Raw genomic sequence first — 15291 nt, 5'->3', positions numbered from 1 at the left:
GGACAACTGGTCAGAATTTAAGGAATGATGGATGGCGCTAAATACAGGGAAATTCTTGAGGGAAACCGGTTTGTCTTCCAGAGATGAAAGACTTGGACGGAGGTTCCCCTTCCAGCAGGACAATGACCCTAAGCATACTGCTAAAGTAACACTCGAGTGGTTTAAGGGGAATCATTTAAATGTCTTGGAATGGCCTCATCAAAGCCCAGACCTCAATCCAATTGAGAATCTGTAGTACGACTTAAATATTGCTGTACACCAGCGGAACCTATCCAACTTGAAGGAGCTGGAGCAGTTTTGCCTTGAAGAATGGGCAAAAATCCCAGTGGCTAGATGTGCCAAGCTTATAGAGACATACCCCAAGAGACTTGCAGCTGTAATTGCTGTAAAAGGTGGCTCTACAAAGTATTGACTTTGGCGGGGTGAATAGTTATGCACGCTCAAGTTCTGTTTGTCTTATTTCTTATGTTTTACAATAAAAATGCATATTCAAAGTGGTAGGCATGTTGTGTAAATCAAATGACACAACACCCCCCCCCCTATTATTATCTCTTGTAATGTGAAGAAAATAATAGTAGTATATAATAGTTTATACTTATAAATGTGAAGAGAGAGACTAATAGTTTATACTTGAAGCTAAACGTTCTGATCTGTTGCATCAGCCTCATTGCGCAAAACATTTTTTTTAATGCTAGTGGTTGTATTCATTTGGGATCTATCGCATCCCACAACTGTCCCAGACTATGTTTTAATATGGGATCTATCGCATCCCACAACTGTCCCAGACTATGTTTGGAATATTTATTTATTACACAGAATAGGTCAACTTTTGTACTATTGAAGATAGTAGATTGACATAGGCTAGTAATTTTGATGTTTGTTAGGCCTAGTCATCTTGTTCGCTGACAAAGTAAATGTGGACCGTTATCTTCAATGTGCACGTCGGAATTGGATAAGGATGCATGCAGTTGCATCCCCAATGTGTCGGTCTTCACTTGTAGCCTGTGAGAAAGACCAGATCAGGTGATGGAGAGCCGTGTGAGTGAAGTGCGTCGGAGCAGGCAGCAGGGAGAAGGGCTGCAGGCAGCAGGGAGAAGGGATACAGGCACCAAGGAGAAGGGCTGCAGGCAGCAGGCAGCAGGGAGAAGGGCTGCAGGCAGCACTCAGGTCGAAGGGCTGCAGGCAGCACTCAGGGGGAAGGGCTGCAGGCAGCACTCAGGGGGAAGGGCTGGAGGCAGCAGGCAGTAGGGAGAAGGGCTGCAGGCAGCAGGGAGAAGGGATACAGGCACCAAGGAGAAGGGCTGCAGGCAGCAGGCAGCAGGGAGAAGGGCTGGAGGCAGCAGGCAGTAGGGAGAAGGGCTGCAGGCAGCAGGGAGAAGGGATACAGGCACCAAGGAGAAGGGCTGCAGGCAGCAGGCAGCAGGGAGAAGGGCTGCAGGCAGCACTCAGGGGGAAGGGCTGCAGGCAGCACTCAGGGGGAAGGGCTGCAGGCAGCAGGCAGCACTCAGGGAGAAGGGCTGCAGGCAGCAGGCAGCACTCAGGGAGAAGGGCTGCAGGCAGCACTCAGGGAGAAGGGCTGCAGGCAGCACTCAGGGAGAAGGGCTGCAGGCAGCACTCAGGGAGAAGGGCTGCAGGCAGCACTCAGGGAGAAGGGCTGCAGGCAGCACTCAGGGAGAAGGGCTGCAGGCAGCACTCAGGGAGAAGGGCTGCAGGCAGCACTCAGGGAGAAGGGCTGCAGGCAGCACTCAGGGAGAAGGGCTGCAGGCAGCACTCAGGGGGAAGGGCTGCAGGGAGAAGGGCAGGCAGCAGGGAGAAGGGCTGCAGGCAGCAGGCAGCACTCAGGCAGAAGGGCTGCAGGCAGCACTCAGGGGGAAGGGCTGCAGGCAGCACTCAGGGGGAAGGGCTGCAGGCAGCACTCAGGGGGAAGGGCTGCAGGCAGCACTCAGGGGGAAGGGCTGCAGGCAGCACTCAGGGGGAAGGGCAGCAGGCAGCACTCAGGGAGAAGGGCTGCAGGCAGCACTCAGGGAGAAGGGCTGCAGGCAGCACTCAGGGAGAAGGGCTGCAGGCAGCACTCAGGGAGAAGGGCTGCAGGCAGCACTCAGGGAGAAGGGCTGCAGGCAGCACTCAGGGAGAAGGGCTGCAAGCAGCACTCAGGGAGAAGGGCTGCAAGCAGCACTCAGGGAGAAGGGCTGCAGGCAGCACTCAGGGAGAAGGGCTGCAGGCAGCACTCAGGGAGAAGGGCTGCAGGCAGCACTCAGGGAGAAGGGCTGCAGGCAGCACTCAGGGAGAAGGGCTGCAGGCAGCACTCAGGGAGAAGGGCTGCAGGCAGCACTCAGGGAGAAGGGCTGCAGGCAGCACTCAGGGAGAAGGGCTGCAGGCAGCACTCAGGGGGAAGGGCTGCAGGGAGAAGGGCAGGCAGCAGGGAGAAGGGCTGCAGGCAGCAGGCAGCACTCAGGCAGAAGGGCTGCAGGCAGCAGGGAGAAGGGCTGCAGGCAGCACTCAGGGGGAAGGGCTGCAGGCAGCACTCAGGGGGAAGGGCTGCAGGCAGCACTCAGGGGGAAGGGCTGCAGGCAGCACTCAGGGGGAAGGGCTGCAGGCAGCACTCAGGGGGAAGGGCTGCAGGCAGCAGGCAGCACTCAGGGAGAAGGGCTGCAGGCAGCACTCAGGGAGAAGGGCTGCAGGCAGCACTCAGGGAGAAGGGCTGCAGGCAGCACTCAGGGAGAAGGGCTGCAGGCAGCACTCAGGGAGAAGGGCTGCAGGCAGCACTCAGGGAGAAGGGCTGCAGGCAGCACTCAGGGAGAAGGGCTGCAGGCAGCACTCAGGGGGAAGGGCTGCAGGGAGAAGGGCAGGCAGCAGGGAGAAGGGCTGCAGGCAGCAGGCAGCACTCAGGCAGAAGGGCTGCAGGCAGCAGGGAGAAGGGCTGCAGGCAGCAGGCAGCAGGCAGCAGGGAGAAGGGCAGCAGAAGGCATGGATTTTGTGCATTATGGCCACACAAAGGGGATGCCACCAGGAAATTTGAGGCATTATTAAAAATGTGTTTGATTTGAAATATGAACGCTGGTGATATGATCAAATATTTTTGTATTTTATTTAACTAGGCAAGTCAGCCGACCCCGGCCAAACCCGGACGACGCTAGGCCAATATTGTGCCGCCCTATGCGACTCCCAATTATGCCCAGATGTGATGAAGCCTGGATTCGAACCAGGGACTGCAGTGACGCCTCTTGTACTGAGATGTCTTAAGACCGCTGCGCCACCTGGGAGGCCTGAACACTGGTAATATGATAAAAAGCAGAACAGTAAGTTATGTTAGATGTGAACACGGGTGATATTGATTGATTTAGGAATCAACCATTCTGTTTTAAACAGGGTGCCTGTGAGAATCATGTGGGTTGTTTTTACTGGTGGGGATTGCGGTAGTAGTGGTCACCTGGGATGGGGTTAGCGGGTGCTGCAACATTGCCCAATCCTGATTCTGCAGCTGCGAGCTGGTCCTACAGGTGATGCCCATTCTGAGGAAGAGGCTGGTCCTACAGGTGATGCCCATTCTAAGGAAGAGGCTGGTCCTACAGGTGATGCCCATTCTGAGGAAGAGGCTGGTCCTACAGGTGATCCCCATTCTGACGAAGAGGCTGGTCCTACAGGTGATCCCCATTCTGAGGAAGAGGCTGGTCCTACAGGTGATGCCCATTCTAAGGAAGAGGCTGGTCCTACAGGTGATCCCCATTCTGAGGAAGAGGCTGGTCCTACAGGTGATCCCCATTCTGAGGAAGAGGCTGGTCCTACAGGTGATGCCCATTCTGAGGAAGAGGCTGGTCCTACAGGTGATGCCCATTCTGCTGCAGAGGCTGGTCCTACAGGTGATGCCCATTCTGCTGCAGAGGCTGGTCCTACAGGTGATGCCCATTCTGAGGAAGAGGCTGGTCCTACAGGTGATTCCCATTCTGAGGAAGAGGCTGGTCCTACAGGTGATGCCCATTCTGAGGAAGAGGCTGGTCCTACAGGTGATGCCCATTCTGAGGAAGAGGCTGGTCCTACAGGTGATGCCCATTCTGAGGAAGAGGCTGGTCCTACAGGTGATGCCCATTCTGAGGAAGAGGCTGGTCCTACAGGTGATGCCCATTCTGAGGAAGAGGCTGGTCCTACAGGTGATGCCCATTCTGAGGAAGAGGCTGGTCCTACAGGTGATGCCCATTCTGAGGAAGAGGCTGGTCCTACAGGTGATGCCCATTCTGAGGAAGAGGCTGGTCCTACAGGTGATGCCCATTCTGAGGAAGAGGCTGGTCCTACAGGTGATGCCCATTCTGAGGAAGAGGCTGGTCCTACAAGTGATTCCCATTCTGAGGAAGAGGCTGGTCCTACAGGTGATGCCCATACTGAGGAAGAGGCTGGTCCTACAGGTGATGCCCATTCTGAGGAAGAGGCTGGTCCTACAGGTGATGCCCATTCTGAGGAAGAGGCTGGTCCTACAGGTGATCCCCATTCTGAGGAAGAGGCTGGTCCTACAGTTGATGCCCATTCTGAGGAAGAGGCTGGTCCTACAGGTGATCCCCATTCTGCCGCAGAGGCTGGTCCAGGTCTCCATCATCATCCTCAGGCTCCACAATGTCCTGGTTGCTGAGGCAGACGTGCAGCATTCAACCACCTCAGACACAAAGGTAGGCTTCACCTCCAGGCCTTCATGATGGAGCTTCACAGGTTCTTCATTATCCTGAAGGACCACTCCACCACATTCCTCGCCTTGGAATGCTTTGCATTGTAGGTGGCCTCCACTGCACCCATCACCGGCTGCCTGTAGGATCATTATACAGATGGGCTCGGCCAGGCAGAGTTACCCTCTGCCAGGCAGAGTCCATCCCTTAGGATGGAGGGTAAAGGACTGTGTTACAGGACCCTGGCGTCGTGCACAGACCCGGGGAAGGCAATGTAGATGAACCTGCACCTGTGGTCACAGATGGCCTGTAGTTGATATGAATAAAACTCTTCATGATCCCACCACTGACCCCATGGATGACATGGAGCACTGTGGTCCGGTGGACATCAAATGCCTCGGACACAACACGATACGAAGTGGCACTGGCCAGCCATTAGAGAAACAGGAGGCTTCCAAGGTCTGGTCCCAGCCATGGTCCTGGTCTTCATGCTGCAAGGACTCTACCAGCCTGTCAAAAGAGGGTCATTCGGAAGTGGGGCTTGAGGTCAAGGTCGTCTAGGATGGGTACATTGGGATTTAGCAGTAGGGTCCTCTGCCACCAGTCTGTGATGAGAAAAGGCAACTTTACCAAATTGAAAACAAAATAAATAGCTTTCACATGATTTGATATGTCGGCCTTTTCTGCCATGTGTGTGCATTATTGAATGTAGCCTATAGACTACACTAAACCACATGTTCTAACATTATAGTCCAAGTAGATGTATCACATTGAGAATGAACTTGGCTACATACAGACCAGTACAGTGTAATGATTGACTTAGAATGTGGCCTACCTACATTTGCATTTTGGTCAAGGAGAATACAGCGCCTCAACAGCGCCCTCCTTTGACCAGATGCCTGTCGTCTCCTCCTCCTTCCAGCCTCGGTCTTCTGAACAGCCAACGGCAGTTCATCATTATAGCCAGGACAACAAATACAGCTGCCATGAAAGCTAAATACATGTCTAACAACGACAGACAGCAAGGACTATGAGATGTGGTGAGTTGCCGCTGCAGGTAACGTTAAAGTGTGTGGTATGTCTGTCTCAAGTCTCATACAGTGAACGGTGTGCCGAGTGGAGTCACAGAGGGTTTAAAATACTATAACAATGGACACTTCCAATACAGACAGAGGAAAACAGACACAGAGGGTTTAACATACTATAACAATGGACACTTCCAATACAGACAAACAACGACACATCCAATACAGACGGAGGAAAACAGACACAGAGGGTTTAACATACTATAACAATGGACACTTCCAATACAGACAAACAACGACACATCCAATACAGACGGAGGAAAACAGACACAGAGGGTTTAACATACTATAACAATGGACACTTCCAATACAGACAAACAACGACACATCCAATACAGACGGAGGAAAACAGACAAACAACGACACATCCAATACAGACAAACAACAACACATCCAATACAGACAGAGGAAAACATTGATTGACTTGATTATTCACATCATTCTTAGCTAAGCGGTATAGTCGTTGTGTGTTCTCAATGGACATTGTTCATGAAGTTGTAAGATGTGTAGATAGTCATTTGTTATGCTAACAAGCTAGCATCAACCTCCAATAGACAGGCGAAGCGCTAGTACACTTGACTGAAAGGACACCGTGCGTTTACAGTATACTAAAAATGAACTAATAGTATATACTCATGAAGTATATAGTATACAGTATGTTAGTATGGGAACACAGCTCCGGTCTTTGGTTGTCCTTGGCTGTCCCTTCGATGCCCCCTCAACTGAACCTACACTGCCTTTACAGACTAACTTGCCTCAACTTGATCCCAAACCGACTGACATGCTTTCAATCTCCGTCATTTACATATTTATTTGTTGTCTTACTTTTGATGCGCTTTGAGATTCTTTGAAAAGTTAAAGAATGTATTAATTATTATATCTGTAACTCAAGCATGCCTAGTAGTACTGAGTTTGGTAATGCTTAGAGACATTTATTTAAGAGGACCACAATGGAAATACCGTTTCAAACTTTTTTGTGTCATCCTCAATGATTTAAAATGGCTTTATCCACGAGGTTTTATTGTGTTTTAAATGATCAAATAGATCTATCATACTACCTATCTATCTAACTAAATATCTATCTTACTACCCACATATCTATCTATCTTACTACCCACATATCTATCTTACTACCCATCTATCTATCCATCCATCCATCCATCCATCTTACTACCCATCTATCTATCTTACTACCCATCTATCTATCTTACTACCCATATCGATCTATATCTACCCATCTAAATATCTATCCAACAACATATCTATATTACAACCCATCTACCTACCTATCTATCTACAGATCTACCTACCTACCTACCTACCTACCTACCTACCTACCTACCTACCTACCTATCTATCTTACTACCCATCTATCTATTCAATTCAAGGGGCTTTATTGGCATGGGAAACGTGTTAACATTGCCAAAGCAAGTGAGGTAGATAATATACAAAAGTGAAATAAACAATACAAATTTACAGTAAACATTACACATACAGAAGTTTTAAAATAATAAAGACATTACAAATGTCATACATACATACATACATACATACATACATATATATATATATATACACACACACACACACACACACACACACACTGCTCAAAAAAATAAAGGGAACACTTAAACAACATAATGTAACTCCAAGTCAATCACACTTCTGTGAAATCAAACTGTCCACTTAGGAAGCAACACTGATTGACAATAAATTTCACATGCTGTTGTGCAAATGGAATAGACAACAGGTGGAAATTATAGGCATTTAGCAAGACACCCCCAATAAAGGAGTGGTTCTGCAGGTGGTGACCAGACCACTTCTCAGTTCCTATGCTTCCTGGCTGATGTTTTGGTCACTTTTGAATGCTGGCGGTGCTTTCACTCTAGTGGTAGCATGAGACGGAGTCTACAACCCACACAAGTGGCTCAGGTAGTGCAGCTCATCCAGGATGGCACATCAATGCGAGCTGTGGCAAGAAGGTTTGCTGTGTCTGTCAGCGTAGTGTCCAGAGCATGGAGGTGCTACCAGGAGACAGGCCAGTACATCAGGAGACATGGAGGAGGCCGTAGGACAATTTTGTTTCTGGTGTCCTTTGACAGCTCTTTGGTCTTGGCCATAGTGGAGTTTGGAGTGTGACTGTTTGAGGTTGTGGACAGGTGTCTTTTATACTGATAACAAGTTCAAACAGGTGCCATTAATACAGGTAACGAGTGGAGGACAGAGGAGCCTCTTAAAGAAGAAGTTACAAGTCTATGAGAGCCAGAAATCTTGCTTGTGTGACCAAATACTTATTTTCCACCATTATTTGCAAATAAATTAATTATCAAAATGTGATTTTCTGGATTTTTTTTCTCATTTTGTCTGTCATAGTTGAAGTGTACCTATGATGAAAATTACAGGCCTCTCTCATATTTTTAAGTGGGAGAACTTGCTCAATTGGTGGCTGCCTAAATACTTTTTTGCCCCACTGTATGTATAGTTTTTTGTGTGCTCTAGGGCAACAGTGTCTAGATGGAATTTGTATTTGTGGTCGTGGCGACTGGACCTTTTTTGGAACACCATTATTTTGGTCTTACTGAGATTTACTGTCAGGGCCCAGGTCTGACAGAATCTGTGCAGAATATCTAGGTGCTGCTGTAGGCCCTCCTTGGTTGGTGACAGAAGCACCAGATCATCAGCAAACAGCAGACATTTGACTTCGGATTCTAGTAGGGTGAGGCCGGGTGCTGCAGACTTTTCTAGTGCCCGCGCCAATTCGTTGATATATATGTTGAAGAGGGTGGGGCTTAAGCTGCATCCCTGTCTCACCCCACGGCCCTGTGAGTTTTTTGCCCATTTTAACCGCACACTTGTTGTTTGTGTACATGGATTTTATAATGTTGTATGTTTTTCCCTCAACACCACTTTTTATCAATTTGTATAGCAGACCCTCATGCCAAATTGAGTCAAAGGCTTTTTTTAAATCAACAAAGCATGAGAAGACTTTGCCTTTGTTTTGTTTGTTGGTGTGCAGGGTGAACACGTACGTACGGTAATTTGGTAAAAAAAATGGACATTTGCTCAGTACATTGTTTTCACTGAGGAAATGTACAAGTCTGCTGTTAATGATAATGCAGAGGATTTTCCCAAGGTTACTTTTGACGCAAAGTAGTTTTTGGGGTCAAATTTGTCTCCACTTTTGTGGATTGGGCTGATCAGTCCTTGGTTCCAAATATTGGGGAAGATGCCAGAGCTAAGGATGATGTTAAAGCGTTTTAGTATAGCCAATTGGAATTTGCTGTCTGTATATTTGATAATTTTATTAAGGATACCATCAACACCGCATGCCTTTTTGGGTTGGAGGGTTTTTATTTTGTCCTGTAGTTCATTCAAGGTAATTGGAGAATCCAGTGGGTTCTGGTCGTCTTTAATAGTTGATTCTAAGATTTGTATTTGATCATGTACATGTTTTTGCTCTTTATCCTTTGTTATAGAGCCAAAAAGATTGGAGAAGTGGTTTACCCATACATCTCCATTTTGGATAGATAATTCTTTGTGTTGTTGTTTGTTTAGTGTTTTCCAATTTTCCCAGAAGTGGTTAGAGTCTATGGATTCTTCAATTACATTGAGCTGATTTCTAACGTGCTGTTCCTTCTTTTTCCGTAGTGTATTTCTGTATGGTTTTAGTGATTCACCATAGTGAAGGCGTAGACTCAGGTTTTCTGGGTATCTATGTTTTTGGTTGGACAGGTTTCTCAAATTCTTTCTTAGATTTTTGCATTCTTCATCAAACCATTTGTCATTGTTGTTAATTTTATTCGGTTTTCTATTTGAGATTTTTAGATTTGATAGGGAAGCTGAGAGGTCAAATATACTGTTAAGATTTTCTACTGCCAAGTTTACACCTTCACTATTACAGTGGAACGTTTTACCCAGGAAATTGTCTAAAAGGGATTGAATTTGTTGTTGCCTAATTGGAAACCTACCAAAAAACAAACTGCATTCCTTCCATCTATAGCATTTCTTAATATTACTCAGTTCCTTTGGCTTTAATGTCTCATGATTTGAGTATTGCTCTGTTCAAGTAGACTGTGATTTTTCTGTGATCTGATAGGGGTGTTAGTGGGCTGACTGTGAACGCTCTGAGAGACTCTGGGTTGAGGTCAGTGATAAAGTAGTCTACAGTAGTCTACAGTCCCCTCGAAGCCTACCATTAACTATGTACATACCCAGCGTGCGACAGAGCTGCAGGAGGTGTGACCCGTTTTTGTTGGTTATGTTGTCATAGTTGTGCCTAGGGGGGCATATGTGGGAGAGAATGCTGTCACCTGCAGGCAGGTGTGTGTCCCCCTGTGTGCTGAGGGTGTCAGGTTCTTGTCCGGTTCTGGTATTTAGGTCACCACAGACTAGTACATGTCCCTGGGCCTGGAAATGATTCATTTCCCCCTCCAGGATGGAGAAGCTGTCTTCATTATAGTATGGGGATTCTAGTGGGGGGATATACTGTAGGATGGAGAAGCTGTCTTCATTAAAGTATGGGGGTTCTAGTGGGGGGATATACTGTAGGATGGAGAAGCTGTCTTCATTAAAGTATGGGGGTTCTATATATATATATACACACACATCTACCTATCTCAATACATGTATATATCTAACTACCTGTCTATCTAACTAACTACCTATCTATCTTACTACCTATCTATCTAACTACCTATCTATCTTGCCACCTACCTAACTACCTATCCATCTAACTACCTATCCATCCAACTACCTAATCCAGAGCTGTCTGATACTATCTAACTATCTATCTATCTATCTATCTATCTATCTATAAGCCCAGAAGAGAGACAGAGGACAGACACGGGATGTTAGACAGAGACTCACCATGAGGAGTACAGTCCCTTAACGGCCTGCTCCTTGTCACTCCAGCGGGCCGGGTTCTCGTATTTACAGGCCCTCCCTCCACACGCCATGGAGCACTGCATGTGACCTGGGATCACATGTCTCAAAGTCTCCCCCACCTTGGTGTACTTGGCTGTGGGGACCCGAGTACTGACTGCAGAGAGAGAGAAGAGGAGAGATCAACAAGCACATCCCACTAGACTACATACTAGCTGCATTCTGTGTGACTAGACTACATCATCCCCATTCTGTGTGACTAGACTACATCATCCCCATTCTGTGTGACTAGACTACATCATCCCCATTCTGTGTGACTAGACTACATCATCCCCATTCTGTGTGACTAGACTACATCATCCCCATTCTGTGTGACTAGGCTACATCATCCCCACTCTGTGTGACTAGGCTACATCATCCCCATTCTGTGTGACTAGACTACATCATCCCCATTCTTGTGACTAGACTACATCATCCCCATTCTGTGTGACTAGGCTACATCATCCCCATTCTGTGTGACTAGACTACATATTCTCCTGCTGTACTTTACGTTGGCTTTTCTCTCCAACAACAGACACCTCTTTGAAAACACACGTTCACAGACGAAAAATTTCCCTAGCAACTAAAGCCTTCTCCTCCCCTCATTAATGTGGGTTAGCATCTCAGCATCTTTACCTCAAGGTAAACCAAACAAGACTAGAAATGTCCAAGTATCATTAGCCCTGTCAGTGCCTCAACCAGCTACTCTGACTAGCCCTGTCAGGTCTTCAACCAGCTCCTCTGACTAGCCCTGTCAGGTCTTCAACCAGCTCCTCTAACTAGCCCTGTCAGGTCTTGAACCAGCTCCTCTAACTAGCCCTGTCAGGTCTTGAACCAGCTCCTCTAACTAGCCCCGTCAGTTCTTGAACCAGCTCCTCTAACTAGCCTTGTCAGTGCCTCAACCAGCTCCTCTAACTAACCCTGTCAGGTCATCAACCAGCTCCTCTAACTAGCCCTGTCAGGTCTTCAACCAGCTCCTCTAACTAGCCCTGTCAGGTCTTCAACCAGCTCCTTTGACTAACCCTGTCAGGTCTTCAACCAGCTCCTCTGACTAATCCTGTCAGGTCTTCAACCAGCTCCTCTGACTAACCCTGTCAGGTCTTCAACCAGCTCCTCTGACTAACCCTGTCAGGTCTTCAACCAGCTCATCTAACTAGCCCTGTCAGTGCCTCAACCAGCTCCTTTGACTAGCCCTGTCAGGTCTTCAACCAGCTCCTCTGACTAGCCCTGTCAGTGCCTCAACCAGCTCCTCTAACTAGCCCTGTCAAGGTCTTCAACCAGCTCCTCTAACTAGCCCTGTCAGTGCCTCAACCAGCTCCTCTGACTAGCCCGGTCATACTGAGTTCAGACAGATTTGACCAGCCAGGTTAACAGAGAGATGTTCAGACAGATCTGAACTAGCCAGGTTAACAGAGAGATGTTCAGACAGATCTGAACTAGCCAGGTTAACAGAGAGATGTTCAGACAGATCTGAACCAGCCAGGTTAACAGAGAGATGTTCAGACAGATCTGAACCAGCCAGGTTAACAGAGAGATGTTCAGACAGATCTGAACCAGCCAGGTTAACAGAGAGATGTTCAGACAGATCTGAACTAGCCAGGTTAACAGAGAGATGTTCAGACAGATCTGAACCAGCCAGGTTAACAGAGAGATGTTCAGACAGATCTGAGGTCCCCCTGCGTATCCGCTGTCCTCAAGGTCCCTCAGTGTCTCCTCAAGGTCCCCCTGTGGCTCCGCTGTACTCAAGGTCCCCCTGTCCTCAAGGTCCCCCATTCCTCAAGGTCCCCCATTCCTCAAGGTCCCTCAGTGTCTCCGCTGTCCTCAAGGCCCCCCTGTCCTCAAGGTCCCCGTGCGTCTCCGCTGTCCTCAAGGTCCCTCAGACTCCTTGTCTAACTGACACAGTCCTCCTAGCTGCCTCAGTCTAATCCTGTGCCATGGACCTAATACAGCCTGCCTCTCCCTGCCCTGTCTAACCAGCCCCTCTCTCTCTCTCTCCCTGCCCTGTCTAACCAGCCCCCCTCTCTCTCTCTCTCCCTGCCCTGTCTAACCAGCCCCCCTCTCTCCCTGCCCTGTCTAACCAGCCACCCTCTCTCCCTGCCCTGTCTAACCAGCCCCCCTCTCTCCCTGCCCTGTCTAACCAGCCCCCCTCTCTCCCTGTCCTGTCTAACCAGCCCCCCTCTCTCCCTGTCCTGTCTAACCAGCCCCCCTCTCTCCCTGCCCTGTCTAACCAGCCCCCCTCTCTCCCTGCCCTGTCTAACCAGCCCCCCTCTCTCCCTGTCCTGTCTAACCAGCCCCCCTCTCTCCCTGTCCTGTCTAACCAGCCCCCCTCTCTCCCTGTCCTGTCTAACCAGCCCCCCCTCTCTCCCTGCCCTGTCTAACCAGCCCCCCCTCTCTCCCTGCCCTGTCTAACCAGCCCCCCCTCTCTCCCTGCCCTGTCTAACCAGCCCCCCCTCTCTCCCTGCCCTGTCTAACCAGCCCCTCTCTCTCCCTGCCCTGTCTAACCAGCCCCTCTCTCTCCCTGTCTAACCTGTGTATTGACAGTCAGTGAGGCTGCATGCTGGCTAAACGGAGCGATCCAGTGACTCATCGCAGTACAGTAGCCCGCTGGCACAAAGAGAGGCCAATACAATCCATCATTACTTTCATCACACAGTCACTGTCCCCATGACAACCAACTCACTCCTAAATCCTCAGTAGGTGGGAGCCGGTATGTCTGTATGTTGCTGTGTTCATTATGGAGTGAAAGTGGTGATGGAGTACTCCCATCACAGGGATCTGGTCTAAAGTAGTGTACTACATAGGGAATAGGTCGCATTTGGGGCCACCCTCAGCGACTAAACACAATGGGTTTGGAATGAAGCTGTTATTCTAGTGTTTACATCTCAACGACAATAAGAGTGGTTTATGTAACAGAAGAACACAAAGAGATGTTGTTCTGATAGAGAGAGGCTGCTGTTCAAACCTCCAGAGATCAGAGAGATAACGAGAGAGAGAGAGGGAGAGAGAGAGACTGCTGTTCAAACCTCCAGAGATCAGAGAGATATAACGAGAGAGAGAGAGGGAGAGAGAGAGACTGCTGTTCAAACCTCCAGAGATCAGAGAGTTATAACGAGAGAGAGAGAGGGAGAGAGAGAGACTGCTGTTCAAACCTCCAGAGATCAGAGAGTTATAACGAGAGAGAGAGAGGGAGAGAGAGAGACTGCTGTTCAAACCTCCAGAGATCAGAGAGTTATAACGAGAGAGAGAGAGGGAGAGAGAGAGACTGCTGTTCAGACCTCCAGAGATCAGAGAGTTATAACGAGAGAGAGAGAGAGAGAGACTGCTGTTCAAACCTCCAGAGATCAGAGAGATATAACGAGAGAGAGAGAGGGAGAGAGAGAGAGACTGCTGTTCAAACCTCCAGAGATCAGAGAGTTATAACGAGAGAGAGACTGCTGTTCAGACCTCCAGAGATCAGAGAGTTATAACGAGAGAGAGACTGCTGTTCAGACCTCCAGAGATCAGAGAGATATAACGAGAGAGAGGGAGAGAGAGAGGCTGCTGTTCAAACCTCCAGAGATCAGAGAGTTATAACGAGAGAGAGACTGCTGTTCAGACCTCCAGAGATCAGAGAGATATAACGAGAGAGAGAGAGGGAGAGAGAGAGGCTGCTGTTCAAACCTCCAGAGATCAGAGAGTTATAACGAGAGAGAGAGAGGGAGAGAGAGAGACTGCTGTTCAAACCTCCAGAGATCAGAGAGATATAACGAGAGGGAGAGAGGGAGAGAGAGAGACTGCTGTTCAGACCTCCAGAGATCAGAGAGATATAACGAGAGAGAGAGAGGGAGAGAGAGAGACTGCTGTTCAAACCTCCAGAGATCAGAGAGATATAACGAGAGAGAGAGAGGGAGAGAGAGAGACTGCTGTTCAGACCTCCAGAGATCAGAGCGATATAACGAGAGAGAGAGAGGGAGAGAGAGAGGCTGCTGTTCAAACCTCCAGAGATCAGAGAGATATAACGAGAGAGAGAGAGGGAGAGAGAGAGACTGCTGTTCAAACCTCCAGAGATCAGAGAGTTATAACGAGAGAGAGAGAGGGAGAGAGAGAGACTGCTGTTCAAACCTCCAGAGATCAGAGAGATATAACGAGAGAGAGAGAGGGAGAGAGAGAGACTGCTGTTCAAACCTCCAGAGATCAGAGAGTTATAACGAGAGAGAGAGAGAGGGAGAGAGAGAGGCTGCTGTTCAAACCTCCAGAGATCAGAGAGTTATAACGAGAGAGAGAGAGGGAGAGAGAGAGACTGCTGTTCAAACCTCCAGAGATCAGAGAGATATAACGAGAGAGAGAGAGAGAGAGAGACTGCTGTTCAGACCTCCAGAGATCAGAGAGTTATAACGAGAGAGAGAGAGAGAGACTGCTGTTCAAACCTCCAGAGATCAGAGAGATATAACGAGAGAGAGAGAGGGAGAGAGAGAGACTGCTGTTCAGACCTCCAGAGATCAGCATCATGCTGTGGGGATGTTTTTCAGTGGCAAGGATTGGTCAGGATTTAGGAAAAGATGAACGAAGCAAAGTACAGAGAGATCCTTGATGAAAACCTGCTCCAGAGCTCTCAGGACCTCAGACTGGGGCGAAGGTTCACCTTCCAACAGGAC

At 48.6% G+C, this 15291-nt stretch overlaps 1 protein-coding gene across 3 annotated transcripts in view; it reads right to left on the bottom strand.

The window, feature by feature from the left end:
- The window catches only part of ptpdc1a (protein tyrosine phosphatase domain containing 1a), a 76009-nt gene that overhangs the window by 45875 nt on the left and 14843 nt on the right, over positions 1 to 15291 (bottom strand). For 2 of the 3 annotated variants that reach the window (XM_036984357.1, XM_036984358.1), the window contains exon 3: positions 10604 to 10775. In XM_036984357.1, the coding sequence (XP_036840252.1) occupies positions 10604 to 10775 (172 nt within the window). Of the gene's footprint in view, positions 1 to 3430; positions 3537 to 10603; positions 10776 to 15291 lie in introns of those variants that run through there. The other variant, XM_036984359.1, reaches the window with a different exon arrangement.

Source organism: Oncorhynchus mykiss, chromosome 7 (assembly GCF_013265735.2).
Source record: "Oncorhynchus mykiss isolate Arlee chromosome 7, USDA_OmykA_1.1, whole genome shotgun sequence".
NCBI classification, from domain to species: Eukaryota; Metazoa; Chordata; class Actinopteri; order Salmoniformes; family Salmonidae; genus Oncorhynchus; species Oncorhynchus mykiss.
The sequence above is the reverse complement of the archived record's forward strand: the minus strand, read 5'-3'. Positions and strand labels throughout refer to the sequence as shown.